Source organism: Elgaria multicarinata, chromosome 4 (genome assembly GCF_023053635.1).
Source record: "Elgaria multicarinata webbii isolate HBS135686 ecotype San Diego chromosome 4, rElgMul1.1.pri, whole genome shotgun sequence".
NCBI lineage: Eukaryota > Metazoa > Chordata > Lepidosauria > Squamata > Anguidae > Elgaria > Elgaria multicarinata.
In genome coordinates this window covers 129,007,005-129,024,902 of record NC_086174.1, presented here as the reverse complement: position 1 = coordinate 129,024,902, position 17,898 = coordinate 129,007,005, and the positions used below count along the sequence as shown (strand labels likewise).

The 17,898-nt window shown below is 43.0% G+C and overlaps 1 protein-coding gene across 1 annotated transcript in view; it reads right to left on the bottom strand.

The window, feature by feature from the left end:
* TRIB2 (tribbles pseudokinase 2) overlaps positions 1-17,398 on the bottom strand; it is a 28,562-nt gene extending 11,164 nt beyond the window's left edge. Inside the window, exons 1-3 of the mRNA XM_063125179.1 lie at positions 17,322-17,398; positions 15,684-17,225; positions 10,824-11,116 (exon numbers count right to left, since the gene is read on the bottom strand). Coding sequence (XP_062981249.1) covers positions 10,824-11,116; positions 15,684-15,953 — 563 coding nt within the window. The 5' untranslated portion in view covers positions 15,954-17,225; positions 17,322-17,398. The remainder of the gene's footprint in view (positions 1-10,823; positions 11,117-15,683; positions 17,226-17,321) is intronic.
* Between the last annotated feature and the right edge of the window lie 500 nt (positions 17,399-17,898).

The following is a 17,898-nucleotide window of genomic DNA, read 5'->3' as shown; positions in this document are numbered from 1 at the left end:
CATGCCTGCATTCTTCCATTTTTGTTCCTCATGAATGAAATCTGACATTGCAAGGTCAGACCGAGATATTCGATACCAAATTACTGCAGGTTTACTGAATGAAAGCTTGTTCCTTCATTATATTTAATCCTCCTCCCACAAAGCAGCCTGGAACACCAAGCTTGTATACACATTTAATTCTTACCAACAAAACGAAAACAAAACGCCAAACCACCCTCAACTGTACTAAAGAATTAAGGACCTGCATCCTCAGGCAAGCAGATTTTGCTTAAACTAGGCCGTTGAACAACAGCTGGCCTTTATCTGCTTGCTCCACCATAATCTCTGACAGGATCAAGCAAATGAGTAGCAGCCATGTTTTCATCCTGCTGAATGGATTAGACCAGAGCAAATACCCAGAGGATCAACATTTGTGTAGCTTTCACACACTTCATCCATTGTAAAATTATTGAACTGTTTCCCGAGAGATTCCAGAAAGTACCATGGCCCTCCTAAAACTGGCCTGGCATTACTTGGTAGAGACAAACAGTGAAAGAAACAAAAACATTCTAAACCTTACAATTTGGTATAGGAGTCAAATGCCAGCATTCACAATTTTGGTTGACCTTTGCCTCCCAGTCATTGACACAGGGAGAGAAGGCACTTCAAGCCATGGGACCCACGGCCCTTCTGACTTCCTCTAAAGCCCAGGACAACAAGAGCCCATCTCTCCGCCACGTTGTCTATGTATGCCAGAGGTCGCACTTGACAGAAAATGAAAGCCCCCTAACCCCACCAAATTCTCTGCAATGTATGAAGAACTTGGGGGAAGAAGTCTACCACTTTGTGCCACATATCCCAGGTAGGTGCAGGGAGCAGTTGACAAAAATAACAGGGCTACTCTGGCAACTGTGTGCTTTATGAGCTACTGCCAAACATAGGCAGGGATGACACAACCCCCCAACTAATATTTCAAGCAGCCAGCTGTCCACCAGGGACCCACAAGCAGGACATGGTTCAATAGCACCCTCCCACCCATGTTCAAACAGCAAAACTGTTGTATACAGGCTTACTGATCCTGGATTCCTCCTAACCTGAGCATCACATTTTTAAACATTTCCAAGCAACTAGCGGCTTGCAGTTTTTCCTCCGACTCTGGCCATAGCAATGGTTGCAGTGAAAGTGGTCAGATAAATATGGGCTGCCACAGCTACATAAGATCGGCTTTATAGAACTTACTATACAATGCAAAGCCTTTTGTCAAGGCCAGTGTAATTACAGTATATCATTTCAATTCGGAAAGTGGAGATGGAATAGGCACTTGGAAAGATAGCATTATGCATCTATCAGATCTCTGATAGAACCCTGCATTAGTCTAATGCTTAAGGAAGAAAAAAGAAGAAGCAAGCTTGAATCATTGCTATTTAAAAAGGGGAAGCTATTCTGCCTATGAATGCTTTCCCATTACTAGTGAATGAAACCACAGAAGTGCAATCAGAGGGCAGCAAATAGCACTCAACGGGAAATGCGTCTTTGTCCCCATAGAAACCGTCAGGGAAGCCCATGAAAAACAATACTTCTCTGAATTTCTTATCAATATGCCATTCATTACTTGAGTGCATTCAGACTTGGCTCTTTAGCAATGTAACAAAACCTGATCAATTAAGCCTCTTCCAGAAGGGCTTTCAATGTAAACTCCTGAGTTAGCATCCATTTCTGGTGAGCCATCAGTATGTTCTAGACATTTCTTTCCCCAACAGTGGTTCAATTATTCTTCCCTGAAGAATTTGAGGATTATAAAGAGTTTCTGATTTACAGGGGGGAATCCTATTCCAGACTATAATAGGATAGCCCCTAAACACTCCCCCCCCCTTGTGCTGGCGAAGCACTACATGGGGCGGGGGAGGGGGAGGAATCACGCAAGCATAACGCCGCACTTGATCTGGCAAAAGGTCACCCAAAGCCTAAGATAGGTTTATTCCAATGGGTCAGTACTAAGAAGAAAACTTGGTGATCTTGGAGGCATAATGAGGAAGGAGTAGAAATTAGTTAGTATTATGTTGTGGCTTTTAGCTGGTCCCTACCCTGACAACGGTGTAATAGTATGCATTCAAAAATAAAGTTGTGAAACTTCACACAAGCTGGCCCTCTGAGGTTCCCCAGAAGGCTCCACCCTTGGGCCACTCCCTTTCCTTCAATCACCATCCATTGAGTGGCATCCCAGCTTTCCGCCCCCATTCTAAAATGCTGAAATGCCTCTCCTAAGGTTTAGTGAATGGGAATAAGTGTTTAAGTTAAAATATGCTGATATTTGGGCCCTGTTCCCCCACCCCCATTCTTGCTCACCACTGAAATGAGGTTTTCGAGAGCTTCTCTGAAATGAATTTGGGTCTCAGGATGGAAGAGGTTCTGCACCCCTGCCCTAGACAAAGGGGCCTTGGATGTTGGAACACTTTGGACAACCACCACTCAACAACAACAACTAATATGAAGCATATATGGCAAATGAGTTTTTTCAAGACAATTAGAGCAATTAGAAAAGTGGTAAGGTGACTAGCCGCCACTACAACCCCACAGCTCTTTTGTGTAAGTCACTGAACCCACCAGGACATATTTTCATACATGGAATGTTACCCCGCCCCTCTCGCAGCATCGCACCAGTTGAGAATATATTTGCTAAGTTTGCTAAATTACATACAGTGATCTGCTAATTTTTATAACATCCTTGCAAATAAATGCAAAGAACAGATGTGGGTGGGTTGGGTGGCTTAAGGGGCTGGTCTGGCAGAAAATTTACCCAAGCGAGTGGCTTCCTTTATATACAGAATTTTAAATATATTTTATATAAATGTAGGTGGGGAGTCATCGTTAATCCATGATGGGGATGCTGGAATTCTAAAAGTGAAGTTGAACATTTAAAAAGTAGTGCAAACTTTGATGCCAAATGAAGTTCCCTAACTATTCCATTTTCTGTCATTTGATAAATGAGTTTTACTGCTTGGGAGGACAAAAATCAGTCTTCCTGCACATTGACAAATTCAAAATTAATTAGGAAAAGCATTAGTTCCTGGGATGAAATCTGATCTCTGCTTTCTCTTTCTACAGCTAAGGAGCTACTCTGTTTGACCTTGCAACTTTCCTCTCCGTTCGGAGTTAATAAAGTCTATTCATCTTCATGTCTATAACCATGGCTGTCAACATGGGGACAGGGACAGGGACTCCACAAGAAGGGATGCCATGGGCCCTAGCACAGATATTGAACCAGACAAAGGAATGGAACTAGAAGAACACCGAGGAGGAGGGTGACTAAGGCACAAAAGGGAAAGGAACAAGAAAATCTTATAGGGGTGGGGGATTACGAATACTGTTTAATTGGCACTAGAGATACCCTATACAACCAAATGCTATTTCTGAAGCTGGACTATATTTCATGACCTTTAAAGTGATTCATTTTGGTTCAAATCGAAGTACAGACCTTTAGTTTATTTCTCCATCTCCTTACATTTTCTTCATACTCAAGAATGTAACTCACAAGCTGATGGTTTGCCTTCCAAACAGAGGGTTTCCCTGGTGTCAGTTTCACTGAGTCAGCCGAACCCACAAACCACATGAGGATGACACGCTGGTTGTCCCAATAGCAGATCAGGGAGTAGCAGAATCCAGGCCGGTGGCACAACCTCTAGGGAAGGGATAGGCAACCAGGTGCCCTCCAGATGCTTTGGACTACGATTCCCATAAACCCCAGGCAACAGAGCCAATGATCAAGGATTATGGGAGTTGTAGTCCCAAACATATGGACTTGGTTGCCTGGCTCTAACATGGTGTAACATCTGAAAGGAACACCATACTAAATGGCATCCCTTCCTCCCCACGCACAGTTCCTGTTTAGCTAGCATTAGCGGGGAAAATCAGCCGCAAGGAGAGCTGTTGCTGCCTGGACAATGGAGTTCACTGCACTCCTTTAAGCTCATTGACTTAGGAGGTAAATTCCATTAAGAGATGTGATACACAATGAGCAGAAACACGCAAAGCAGCCCTTGTTGGGTTCAGAGTGTTTGTGACTAGGGTAGTGAAGAGGAAAAAGATCCGCTTGCACATAGAAAATTAGCAGGTCAGGGAGAACAGATCCAGCCCAGGCCCCTCTTTGGCAGGTAAATATATTCTTCCTTGACAAAATAAGAAGACAGTTCATCTTAAAACCCTTGCAAGCGATTTCAGAATACATAAGCCAGACATAGTTAGAAAAGCTTGGCAGGCTTTATTCCGATTTCGGGAGGCTCGTAAAGACAGTTAAAACCATTACTCTAACACGTGTGGGGAACCAGCTCTAGCCAATAATGAAGGATGATGGGAATTGCAGGTCAAAACATCTGGAAGGTCACATGTTGCTCACACCTGCTCTAACAGAAACTTCATATATATATATATATATATATATATATATATATATCTCACACACACACACACACACACACATCAGTATGTAAGAATTTGGAATATATGTTCAGCCTGGTGTAGTGCTGGTACCTAAACAATGAGCGCCACTACTTAGTCTTGACACCTAAGACTAACTCAGTGTTATCCAGTGGTCAGTGGACTACACTTTTACATGGGATCAGATGTCTGTTACATCACTAAGTCCCTGGGTGGCCTTTGGCAAGGAATTACCAGCCTCAGTTCAACTGTAAACATGGAAATAGCAGCAGCCTACCTTACAGGGTTGCTGAGAAGATCAATATATACAAGAACTGCAAAGCATTTTGTGACTGAAAATTACTACAGAAATTAATAATTGATGCAGTGACTCTTGTGGAACAATAAATTAAGAATCTTAGCCCTAGGATGCATGGTAATAGTCCCATAGGGACTCCCATAATTCCTAGAAGTCCCCCCTTTTTTAGTTTGTTTGTTTTCCCTTCTTCCCTAAAGCATTATTAAAAGGTTACTAACTACAGATCCCTGTAAATCAGCCGACTGCAATGAAGTCTGACAGGTGGATAAACCCCAAGCCATTCACTGCTATGACAAATCTACTACTAGGCAACCTGTAAGGAATGAAACAGCTTGCATCTCTGGTCACATTTTTTGAGGACCAAGTTTCCTTTCACTGAATTTTCCAAAACAAAACTGAGAATGATCTTAAGCAACTTCAGGAAGATATGTAATGGAATATATAGATGCAGCAGGGTTGAACTTGTCCCATTAGTTAAGGCTTAAGCCCAATTCATGTGCTACCACAATGGCATACAAGTTACTTGACTGTAGGCCAATCATCTCTCAACGTAAGAACCCGGAGGCAAAGGAAATGACATGATTCCTTTTTATCAAATGGTTCCCTCCCTGAACATCCAGGTTTTATTTGGATAGGAAGGAACACCATCCACATGGTTCCGCCATCTAGAAACCGTGCCATGGGAAAGCGGTTCCTCTGCTACTACAGTTATGTGTCAATTGGTCAGCTTAGGTCTTAAAACTATTGTTGTCACAGAGATTTTGATTCTGATGAAAATCTCAATCAAGACAGAGGTTGGGAACTGATAAACAAATTTTACAAACTCGCATAGCCCTAGTAGGTTTTCACATGCTGTACAGGAGCATCTGTACACTAGAAAATACTTAAGAAAATACATTATTTAAGGAAGTATTGCACTGATGTTTTATTAGAACAAAACATAAACGCAAATTGTACTCATTCTCAACTCCTGCCTAGAGACAAATTTCTCATATAGAATATCAGCAACGCCCTTAAGGACAGCCTAAAAATAGGTGTAAAAAATTAATATTGCAAAAAAGAAAGGAAGAAAAAGTTAATATAGTCTTAAAAAACCAACTTCTTATTAACAATACCGATTAACAAGCATGGGATTTAAGTGTCAAATATTGTGACAGCTAATACTTGAATATAATTGAAGACTTAAAATACTCTTCAAACAATACATTTCAAAAATTAATGATTTGCTGGCAGGAAAAATACTTGCCATGTGGGGGGAAAAACCTTAATCAAAACAAGCTCAGGATAGTGTTTAATTCGGAATGAACTTTTATAAAATTAAAGTTATTTCATTCCAGACTAATAGTTTGATCCTACCCTCTAGCAACAGACTTGAAAATCAGATGGGATCAAAACTTGGCACTGCCATAAAATTGACAGTTTCTACCTTGAGCTGGCAGTAATGCAAGATCGTTCGGACATTCCATCCACAGATCTAGGTGCTGCAGTTCCAAAAACACATGTAAAACAATAATGCAGCCAAAGGTTCATGTACTGCCCTTCTGCAAAGCTTTCAGGACAATTTACAAAAACAAGATGAACTATAACTATCAACAGCATGCATTAAGCATGATGCAGGCCACATTACCCGTCACCCCAGTTCAGCAGTTCAACCAGGTGCCTCTGAGTTTCCAGTCAAGTCATACATAATAGTCTGTTCTTGCACCAGCAGTACCCACGGTCTTATCCCCTCATGCAGACACATCCAGTTGCAGACCAGGATCCCGAAGCACTAAAAATCAGAATCCATACACCAGTGCAAGGAGAGTCCAAGGAACATGCTGCAGGATAGGGCTGAGGCTCACCTCTGCACCAGCAACTAACATCACAGCAAAGAACACATATAGCTGTATTATCAGACAGAACAAACACACCAGGATACACAGCTGGTGAGAAGACAGCATTCTGTCAGTCTTCTATATTAGTACTCCCAAGTTCCTCTCTGTTGTGTGGTTGAGGAGCAGATATAGACAAAGTACTGACAACAAGAAACAGGGTGCCTGCAAAAGCACTAAGGTGGGAGGGAAGTTAGTAATGTGGAATAGCAGAAATACACAAAGCACCATTCACAAAAGTCCTATAAATCATCCCATGACCACCACACACGTACACACACACACACACACACACACACACAGTGAAGAAATAGGAAGATTCCTTCATATGTATTTCACTCCAGGCCTTTGGACATCAACACCTACCAGGAATCCCAACTCCACAGCTGTAACAAGGTGTGAAAGGAAAACAACAATAACACTATGGCACATCTGGAGATCTAAGTAGCTGCAAATGAGACAAAATATCCCCCCCCACCTCAAGTCCTCAATAAATGGTACTTCAATGAACAACAACAACTAAAAACCTTTTGAGTTGATTCAGCTTCTCCCATGCGACACAGGGCTTTTCAGGTTATGTTCACAGCATAGGGAAGTAGCTACCACACGCACATTGCAAATGTAACTTCAGAAGGGGACCAGACTAATTAAATGTGCAGTATCACTTCTTATTGCCACCACCAATTTCACTCTGTCACATCCATGCAGCCAGTCAGGCACTTGGGATTTTCCAAATATTAAGCAAAACAACAATGTCAACAACACCCCAAGCAAATGTTCTGTCTTCACTTATATTGACCAACACAGACTACTCTATGAAGATGAAGAGGGACAGAGCGTTCCTTAAGTTCCCTTGTTAGAAAACCGTCAAACATGTTTTTTGTCCCAATGGCTCTTGGTGTAACATGACACCTGGTAGAGTCTAATCCACTTCGGTTTGCACTACTCCACTCCACTCTTCCTCCACTCCTTCTTAAGACTCTGACCATGGAGACATCATGACTTCAACATCAAGTCAGCCTTCTCCCTGCCACTGATGAAGATATGGAGGCCTTGAGATCTTGCCTACAATTTTGGTCAGTCCTAATAAAGGTAGTGCCTGACCATGAATTGTGATTTTGTTTTCTTACTGACCAACACAGTTTGCTTTGTTTTCTATAAAAAAAAATGAGAGAGAGAAAATCTCTGCTTGGGCGTCTCCGATGCGATCTATACGATGTGCCTATATACTTCTGAGCCCAATTCAAGTTGTTGTTTTTAACCTATAAAGCCCTACATGGCTTGGGACCACAATACCTAATGGAACGCCTCTCCTGACATGAACCTACCTGTACACTGCGCTCAACATCTAAGGTCCTCCTCCAAGTGCCTACTCCGAGGGAAGCTCAGAGGATGGCAACAAGGAAGAGGGCCTTTTCAGTGGTGGCCCCCCAATTTTGGAATGATCTCCATGATGAGGCTCGCCTGGCGCCAACGTTGTTATCTTTTCGGCGCCAGATCAAGACTTTTCTCTTCTCCCAGGCATTTAACAGCATTTAACAACGCTAAGTTTGATTGTTTTTAACGGACCCCAGAACTATTGTTTTTAAATGGATACCGTTGTTTTTATATGGATACCGTTGTGTTTATATGGATACTGTTGTTTTTATACTGTTGTTTTTATGTTTTTGATGGTTTTAAATTTTGTATACTTTTTAATGTTCACTGTTTTAAACTTTTGTAAACCGCTCAGAGAGCTTTGGCTATGGGGCAGTATATAAATGTAATAAATAAAATAAATCACATGGGTAGCCTCTATACATACAACAGGCTCCCCATTGCAGACATTTAGCTCGATTGTGTGCAGGGCAGCAGGAGTGACAAAGGTGCACAATGACAAAAGCACATCCCTCTTCTCCCCTTCTCACACAATGGGGCATGTATGAAGCTTCAAGGCCCAAATAGGGGGAAAGCATAAGATTAATCAAGCATTGGCCAAGCAGGGAAACAGCTCACCATTCTAACAGCCAAACATTTCCTCTGAATTGTCTGATTCAGTTTGTGCAAACAAATGACTCAGGTGCAAGAAATGCACTGATGGACCCATAGCATTTGAAAAAAGTATTTCTGAAATATACTTTAATGAGAAAGGGCTGCTGGTGGTAATGCAACCATTTTTCTCATTTGGTTTGTTTGTTTTAAATCCCTCGCAGGTCACCTTGAAAAGTCAACAATATTTTGTTTGTAATCCTCATTCTAGCACAACACAGTGCTATGTCTGCAATCACCAGAAATGTAAATATCCAATATGATGTAAATATCCTTGGAAATGAATAAACCTAGGAAGGGAATTCTAATCTTCCAAGGCCCAAACAAACTGATTAGTAGATGCGGGTCTATCACATTTGCTTGCTTAATTATCCTGTAAACTTGAGGAAGAAAAACTAGCAATAGTCAAAACACCCTGGGCGCTATCCTGACATTCTGAACATTTTGGGATTCTAACTGTTATTTCGATGAGCCATCACAAAAACAAGCCATGTCCTCCCATTCCACAGCCTCCTCTGGTCCCTCTACCTACACAGATATTATTAGCAACACTTAAGAATCCAGCTTAACATGTACCAATTCATTACATTAAAGAAGAATTAGAAGAGGTCCCTTCAAGTCAAGCTTAATGCTGTGCAGGCTTGTGTATGTGTGTGTCTATCTACAGAACCTCTAAATGTTTTAGGTCTTTGTTCCAAAACTGAAGCACCTAAATAAAATAATTTCCATGAAAAACCAAGCCAGGGTAAAACAAGTAACAACAAAGAGAATCTAGACTTTCCACTTCTGTGGTTTATATCCAATGTTAGCCCTACTTAGAGCAGTCCCATTGAAATTAATGACTAACTTAAGTTCCATTCATTTCAATGTGTCTACTCTAAGTAGGGTTAAAATTGGATACAATGCTATGTCCCAACTTAGATTCCTTTCTTTAGGATGCAACAGTTCCCTGGATCAGAAGACACTCTCTTCAATTCCAGATTTCGCAGACCTTCTAATAATCAATGGGAGCAACCTGATGACCAATTTGGCACAAGGCTCATGCGATGGGGTAGTTCTAGTCAAACGTCTGGTAGATTCAGGGTTTATGATGCAGTGGAAAGTAGTGTACATTGACAACTGTATACTGCTTTTTGTGCAAACTTTCAGACATCTCTATACTAAGAAACAAAAACAGCATAAAAAAAAACCTAACCCCAAAATTTCTATTCATGCCTTCTTTGTTATTTGATAACCTTGCTATCAATTTTCAAACAGATAAATATTAGAATAGAATATATGTGTGTGTGTGTGCGCGCGCGTGCCATGTGGTACCTTTAGGACAAACAGATTTATTATGGCAGCGTAACACTTCATAAGAATATGAGAAGAGCCCTGCTGGATCAGACCAAGGGTCCATCTAGACCAGCACTCCGTTCAAACAGTGGCCAACCAGCTGTAAACCAGGGAGCAACAATGCACTTGATGAAGTGGACAGTGTCCATGACAGCTTATGCCATAATAAATCTGCTAGTCTTTAAGATGCCACAAGACTAAGCTGTTTTCACTGCAACAGACTAACAAAACTACCCCTTTGGAAATCAAAAGCCATACATTTAATGACAAACAGCAGCCACAATGTTGAACATTTAGTAACCAGGGAAAGGTTTGGTGCATACAAATATTTTTACTTGGTGGAAAGAAAAGTAAGGAGGCTGTTTCTAGAAATCAGCTGTCTTGTTAGGATGGCGTTGACATTATGACCCATAATATTATTCACTCTTCCCCACAAACCAAATTAAAAGGAGGAGGGAGGAAACATAGTAAATCAAAATGGAGAGAGAGAGAGAGAGGAGTAACATGAGCTTCATTTCTGAGAAGAAAACTGCTCTTTTCAAAAAAGATAGTCTGGTGCAAATGCTATTTAATGAGGAAATGTTGTTTTCAAGGTGAAAGACATGGGTCTCCCAACCAGACATTAACCACACCCAGGCCTACTTAGTTTCAGGTAGGTGGTGGCTTCTCCCTAACAGAAGTCAGGACTGCCCCCTTTCCTTGATCTCCATATTAATAAAAGGCAGGAATGTTTCTTTTATTTCCATACAGTGGTGGGATTAATAAAAGGACTATAGAATAGTGTTAGCCCTCAGAAAAAACAACCCACTAAAAATTGCAATCCAAACATATTCACTGGTGAGGGAAGGGGACTGGGGAGGAGAGAAATTCCTCACCGTTCTTCATCCTTGAAGATGAATTTCCGCAGCTTGAGATCCCGCAGTACCAGTCCGCCGTCGTGACAGTGCGCTACAGCAGATGCTATCTGATAGAAGAGTTTGGCTGCCTCCTCCTCCTTCAGCTTCTTGCAGGTACGAACAAAGGAATGCATGTCCCCATAGCTCCTCTCAAAAAACACATACGCTTTTGTCTCCCCAAGAATGATTTCAGTGATTTGGTTGATGTTGTCATGAGGAGGCAGACAAAAACATGGCGCAAGCAATTCTTGGTAGCAGCCAATATCGAACACCTAGAGGTATGATTGGCGAGAAAAGAAAGGGTTAGAGAGATAGAAAAGAAATGTAATATAGCAGGCAGACTAATTTGAAATAAATAAAGCCCACGGTATCGAAGATGATCATATTTTGTCAGTCACTTTTAAACTATGCCCTGTGCACCCTCGAAGTGCTTTCTTCTTTATGAAAGCTACCCCCCACCTCCACAAGTAGGCTAGGTGAAGTATATGGGGTGGGTGGGGTGGATGTACTGATTTCCTGCCTCATAAGAGGAAATGCATAAAAGGTTTAAAGAACAGCAACAGCAACCTACAAGCAAAAACGTTACAAATTACATGATAGCCCAGCATCTAATTACATGATAGCCCAGCATCTAATTAGGTTTTGATTTTGAGATTTGATGGCCACTGCTGTTACACTGAAGGAAAGTGCTAGGCCTTAAACCCTTTGTAATACAATTCTAGCATTGGTGTTGAAAAGCAAGCAGAACCCACTACGTTTCTTTTCTTATAAACACATCGCTTGCGAAGAGACACCTTGTGCCGCTATCTCGGCCTGCTGCTGGTTAATCATTTTCTACATCCTTTCCTTTATTCCCTGGCACTGAAAATAATCAGGGAAGCCAATTTCACTTTCAGATTGTCAGACAAAATGAACCTAAGGCCATGGGTCAGCAACTAATATATTGGCCCCACCTACTGACTCACTGATACGTAAGCCGAGACACCGGCTAAAGGGCCCTTGCATCCCTTCCTTCCGTTGGTTTCAAAACAAAAGGAAAGGATTTTGCCAAAGTTTCTTATACACATCCCAGTCTTCCCCAGCCTGGTACCCTCCAGACGCACTGGATTTCAACTCCCAGAATTCCTGACCACTAGCCATTCTGGCTAGGGCTGATGGGAGCTGAATATCAAAATATCTTGAAGTTAAGGAAGGCTGCTCTAAGGTACTGCCAAAGGCCTCTTCCACCCCTTCATCCTCTCTTTTCTGAACACCAACAGAGGCTGGCAGGACTCTCAATGTTATGTACCTCAGCTGTTTTCTGTGTAGTCTCTAGCACATCAGGGTCTGCAGCTGAGGTGCCAAAAGGATAATCTGCAAAGGCCTCTCTTGCTTTTCACATGAGAAGGGAGAAGTGAGGATAAAGAGGCTTTTGCCCATATCTCAGAGCAAGTGTCTGAAATGCACAATGAGGGAAGAGTGGAGGTGCTTGTGACCACTCGTATAGGAGAAGAGTGCATAACAGGTGCCCTTTGGTCCTAAGGCAATGTTGTTGGACAGGTGAGAAGTCTCTTTGGGCCTTAGATTGAGCCGCCCCTGGGCTGTCAGTTGCCTGCCCATAATCTAAGAAAATGTTCTAATGGACTTGACCTTGCATCTAATTATTTTGCTCAGAGTTTAAAGGAGTGCCCTTTTAAACAGCCGAGTGCCTCTTTAACAGCAGGCACGTCACCTGTGTTCTTGTGAATGAATAGCAAGAAACTAAAAAGCATGCTGGGAAACTCCCAATATAAAAAATGTTACACTAATCCAGTGATTATGAATGAATCAGTGCTCGAGACAGTTGGAAGGCACACACGGATTCAAGGCAAGAGGAAGACTTCATTGAGAATAGTGGGTGTGCTACAGTAAGAAGACATGACCAATGCACAGCAAAGGTTTTCATTATTGGTAAATTCTGTGCCCTTCTGATGCCTTTGTCCCTCAAAAATGAAGGTCGGAAAGTTACAAAACCAGATTAATTCTATCTCTGAAGAACGCAAGCTACCCATGTTGCACTCTTCAAGTATAAATGTGACTTGTCACTTGCCCGGGTTAGAGCTTGACAATATGGGCATTAATTGATGCAGTCCTTAACACATGCAAAACCTACTTTAAAGCCATTATCATCCGAGATAGAATGACACTTGCCTTGAAGATTTACGGCCTGATTCTATGCTTATGTATTTGGAAGGAAACACTACCTAATTCAATGTGTCTTCCACCTAGGTAAACATGGATAGGATTTCAGCCTTAAGTCAGTTCAATGGCACTATAGCAAGAGTTTCTAGATGTAAGTGCAAATTTTAGCATTCCACGAAGGGCTTCACCCCAGTTATTTTCCTATTGACACTAAAGAATATTGAAAAATGTGCAAAAACCTGAAACTCTTTTACTCAATCACGTTATCAGGCCTATTTGAAATGAAAAGAACACAGCAGGTAGGTTTTGACACTCTGCACAGCCCGCTTCAGAGACAGCTCAACTTCTTCTAGGTAAACATATCAATTATCATGTTTGAAACTGTAGGAAGAGATCCCCACTCTTCTCACTCTTAATAAGCTTGAAAAATGTAATCATCTTAAAATATGCAATCCTTATACAACCAACATTTCCCTTAATGACTGTTCCAAAAAAAGGAGGGGGAGGGAAAGAAGTCATTTTGGATTGATATCACAAAGGCTTGTCTTTGTTTAACTTTAATGTAGAATCAGAACACACTTTAAAAGGTCCGCCAATTTAGCTCTTTCCAGCAAGGAGCAATAAACAGAAATCACCTAGATTCTAGAAGGACATTATGCACACTAAGGGGAGCCAGTCAAATTAAATAAAGCTTCATTGGCATGCCTTTGTTACCTGGCCTTCAGGCAGGCCGAGAGAATGGTCTCAAGTCTGTTTTATAGTAAGACAAGAGATAAGTAAGACAGAAATGTTTATTAGCATTATATGTAGGGACAGTATTTAATTTATTCAGGAAGAGTCTAGACAGGGGAGGTGTTTGAAGGCACACAATGATTATTGCAAATTTACAAGTGATGGAGTTCAAATATTTCTTAGGATGGCATTCAGCTTACAATTACAAGGAATGCTTGACAGCACCAACAAAAGGTAAAGAGATCCTAATACTACCAAACAACTAAAAGACATTACAATTTTATGTAAATGGGTGAAGATGTTCACACTTATGGGAGCTACATTTTTGTTACATGGTGCATTTGCTATGCAATACAACCATGACTGCAGGAGAAGGTGGAGAAAAGGTTAACAACTACATATATAATCAAGAATTTCTGGAAAAAAATCAGACAAAGAAGCAGATCTGCAAGATTTTTGCATCTTCATAAGCAAATATCTAATTCTTTGGCTTTCAACTACTCTTCCACAGCACGGGGCTAAGAATATTTTGATTTGCATCTATTTTGAAAAACTAATGCATGCATTTTAAATAACATGCACCATTACTCCCATTTCTGGCACCTTGCAGTATAAGTCCTGCAAGGTCAGAGGCTCTTTTTGACATTATCAGGTATAAACTGCATAGAACTAAATCTTCATTAAGATCTCAGGTTCACGACTCACAGGTGACCAGTATGCTTATACTGCCCCTGCAAAGCAAGCCTTTATGAGTTACCAGGGAGTGTAATTTAATTTTCCCACTGCATATGAATCTAAATAAAAACATCCACTAGTCAACAGGCCTGTGTCCAACCACTTGAATTATTTAAGAGGGTCAATGTGTGCAGTGTTAGATTCACAGCCTGCCAATGCAACCCCAGGACCACGTATTTATTTTACTGTTTGAAAGCCCAGAATTGCACATTTTGGAACAATTCTAGAATTTAAAAGGTAGTAGAAGTATAGGAATTTTCCCCCACATCATCATCCAGGAGTACAGCTCAAAAGGATGGAGCACAAGCCTAGCGCACCAGAAACACTGAAAAGAGTAACCACAGCAGTTGCGGAACAAAGGAAATAGTATCGCCTCTGAGTGAATGGGAGCCACTTCCCTTGATGGGCGAACATGTGGACTTCCCTTTCCCCACACAGTTCACCTTCAAGCAAGAGCTGAAGAGGCCAGAGCCTGGGAAGCCAGTAATCTATCAAGTGCAAGCTCTGCTTTTGTTTGCCCTCCGAACAAACAAATACAAATGTAATTACGGAAGGATTTAGAGTTCTTGCTAGAAAGGGGGGGAATGGTGTTTGCAAACAATCCATCACTGCAAGGGGGCCGGGTACTCAAAGCAGATTTTTAAGTATCAGCTATGCAGCCCAATCCCACGCATTTTGTCTTAGAAGCAAGTCCAGGTCTGTTCAATGGGGTTTGCTCCCGAGCAAGCGGGTCTAGGGGGTTACAGACAAAGCTACCAGCCTGCATTTGCCAGTTTGCAGACAATGATGGTCAACTCAGAAAACACGCAGGAAACTGGAGGATTCTGCGAGAACAGTTTAAAATTAGCAAGGGATTCCCATTTTGAAAGTTAAAAAAGGGGAAAACAGAGGGGGAAATTAGATTATATACACTGTGATCTAGCCTTTAAGTACAACTCCCACCCACCCCAGTCCTCCTCCTCCTCCTCCTCCACCCCCAGGTTTTGGCTCTAGGCCACTGTTATAACGTGGCCATTGTCTGGAAAGTTGCTGAGAGCCGTTTAATTATGCTAGGCTTTTGTTTTGTTTGTTTAATTAAATTCCAACCAGTGCCTAAATCAATGCCTCCCTCTCCTCACTCCATGAGTATCCAATAAAAATAAACTCGCTAGACAGAGAAAAGCTAGAGAGTGTGTGAAGGGGGGGGGGGGGCGGCGGCAGGAAAGTTGTTACCTTGCAAACCAGCTCCTCCTCGCTGTGCAGATGTACGGCTCGAAAAATGTGATCTCCTTCCAGAGGCTCCAACAATAAGTATTTCCCGATGCAAGAAACGCAATGCGACAAGTTCGGAGTCTCTGGCGGGCTCGGGGAGCCTAGGTTGGGGCTGAAACTCTGGCAGGACTCGGTGGGTCTTATGGACGAGAGCTCCTCGAAATCCTGGGTTTTATTCCGAGGTCTTCCATAGCGTGCTATCGTGATTGGGGTTGACCTTTGTATGTTCATGGGGATGGAGAGACCAAACCCTCCAAGAAACCCACCCCCCCAAATCACTCACACACCCCTACACCCTTCGGGGCTAGCTGAAGATCCGTCGCTTGCCACAGGCCAGCAATGATGCCTTTGTGCTGTCGCTGAAAGGGTGCTGTGAGGGCAGGTTTATGGGAGATTACAGTCCAATGTATACAGCCGAGAGAAGGGGGAGTCGGCTTGGCTAGGGAGGCTGAAGTCAATTGGAAGGGGTTCTTCCCAGCGAACCCCCGCCCCCCGCCCCCACGCCGGGTTCGAATGCTGGGAATGTTTCGCTCAAGAGCTGCGAAGTCACGCGAACTGCGGGACAGACGAAAAGCGTGCACGTTTGCGAAACGTGGCCTCGCAGGAAACCCCGCTACCAGAATGACAATAAAGAATCAAAACCGTAAAATTTGGAAGGCGGAAAAGAGTTTGGTTAACAGTATTTGGTTTTCCTGATCCCTCCCTTCGAAAAGCAACGTGCTGCAGCAGACGACTCGGGTTTTCCTTTTCCTGCTTCTTCAGTAAGAGGGAAACGGGGGGAAAGATTTTTATTTTATTTTTTAAAAACCCTACGTTTTAACTGTAGATGGCGTCTGGACCTTTTTCCTGATAGGAAGGGCTATCCAGAAATGCAACCCAAAATAACGAGGGCGCATTTAACTTCAAAGGGTCAGTAAGAAACTCCACCGCCAAAAAAAAAAAAGGGGGGGGGAGAGAGAAAATAGAAATTTAAAAGAGGGGGAGAATGCACACTATTTGGTTATCGATTCTTTTGGGGAGGGGAGATGCTCTTAAAAAAAATGAAAGGCACCGTCACCACTAGGAAGAGCGAGGGGGGGCACAAAGATCCACGCGTGGCAAAGCTGGTTTCCTCTGATCAGACACACGCGCGCGCGCGCACCAAAAAAGTGCAACCAAGGACACGAGAAGCGATCGATGCTCTTCAGCTTTCCATCGCGCGGGGGGCCGGCTGTCCTCCTTCCGTGCTTCGTTCCTCACCGGATCTTTGGAGTGCGATGCACATGCAAGCAGAAATAAACCACAAAGGGCTCCTCCGCACCAAAAAACCAAAACAACCCCCCCAAAAACACCGCTGCAAGGCGAAAGCCTCCTCTCGATGGGTTTCCTTTGTGTGTGTGCGTGTGTGTGTGTTCCCCCAACAGGCTGAGTCCGGAGATGCGAATTAGACGAGGGCAGCCCAGAATAGATCTCTCTCTCTCTCTCTCTCTCTCTCTGAATGATTCCAGGCGTCGATCTTGATTCCTAGAGGTAGAAGGAGACGGGGAGGAAAGGGATGGCCGAGCCAGTCCCTTTCAGCAAGGCATCATCTCTCCCCAGCATGTATAAATAGCTACTTACGTGGCTGGGATTCTCGCTCTCGCCGCGTCTCGCTACTCAGTAGCAGCTCATTGACACCCAGCCTGAGTGCAAAAGGCTGACTGACGAAGTGCCCCGGCCTCGCCGACTGGCTCCAAAGGAGAAGGCCCGCCCCGAGCCCAGCCGCCTCCTCATTGAGCCGGGGGAGCATCAATCACGCGAGCTGCCTGCCAATCCTCTCTCTTTCTTTCTCTCTCTCCCCCACCCCTCCGGCCTTTTTTTTTTTTTTTTTTTGCTTCCACTCACTCAATGAGCCGGTTGCAGGGTAAACAAGGTAAAATATCCTTCCGCCGCGCAAGCTGTGAAATATGCCAGCAGCTTCTGGCGGCCGCTACTACTAGCAGGGACAGTGGCTGCGGGTCTCGGTGACCTCGAGGCGCTTCCGTTTGGCCCGAGTCCTTTCTGGGACGGGGCGGCTGCTGCTGCTTTGTTTGGAGGAGCCGCGTCGCCTCTTGGCCAGCTTTATGAATTGAAATGGACGAGGAAACGGGTTCATTTTCACTTGCCTGGCGATAACCACACTGAAAAAAACGTGTGATCTTTGGCAAAGGACGGGTCA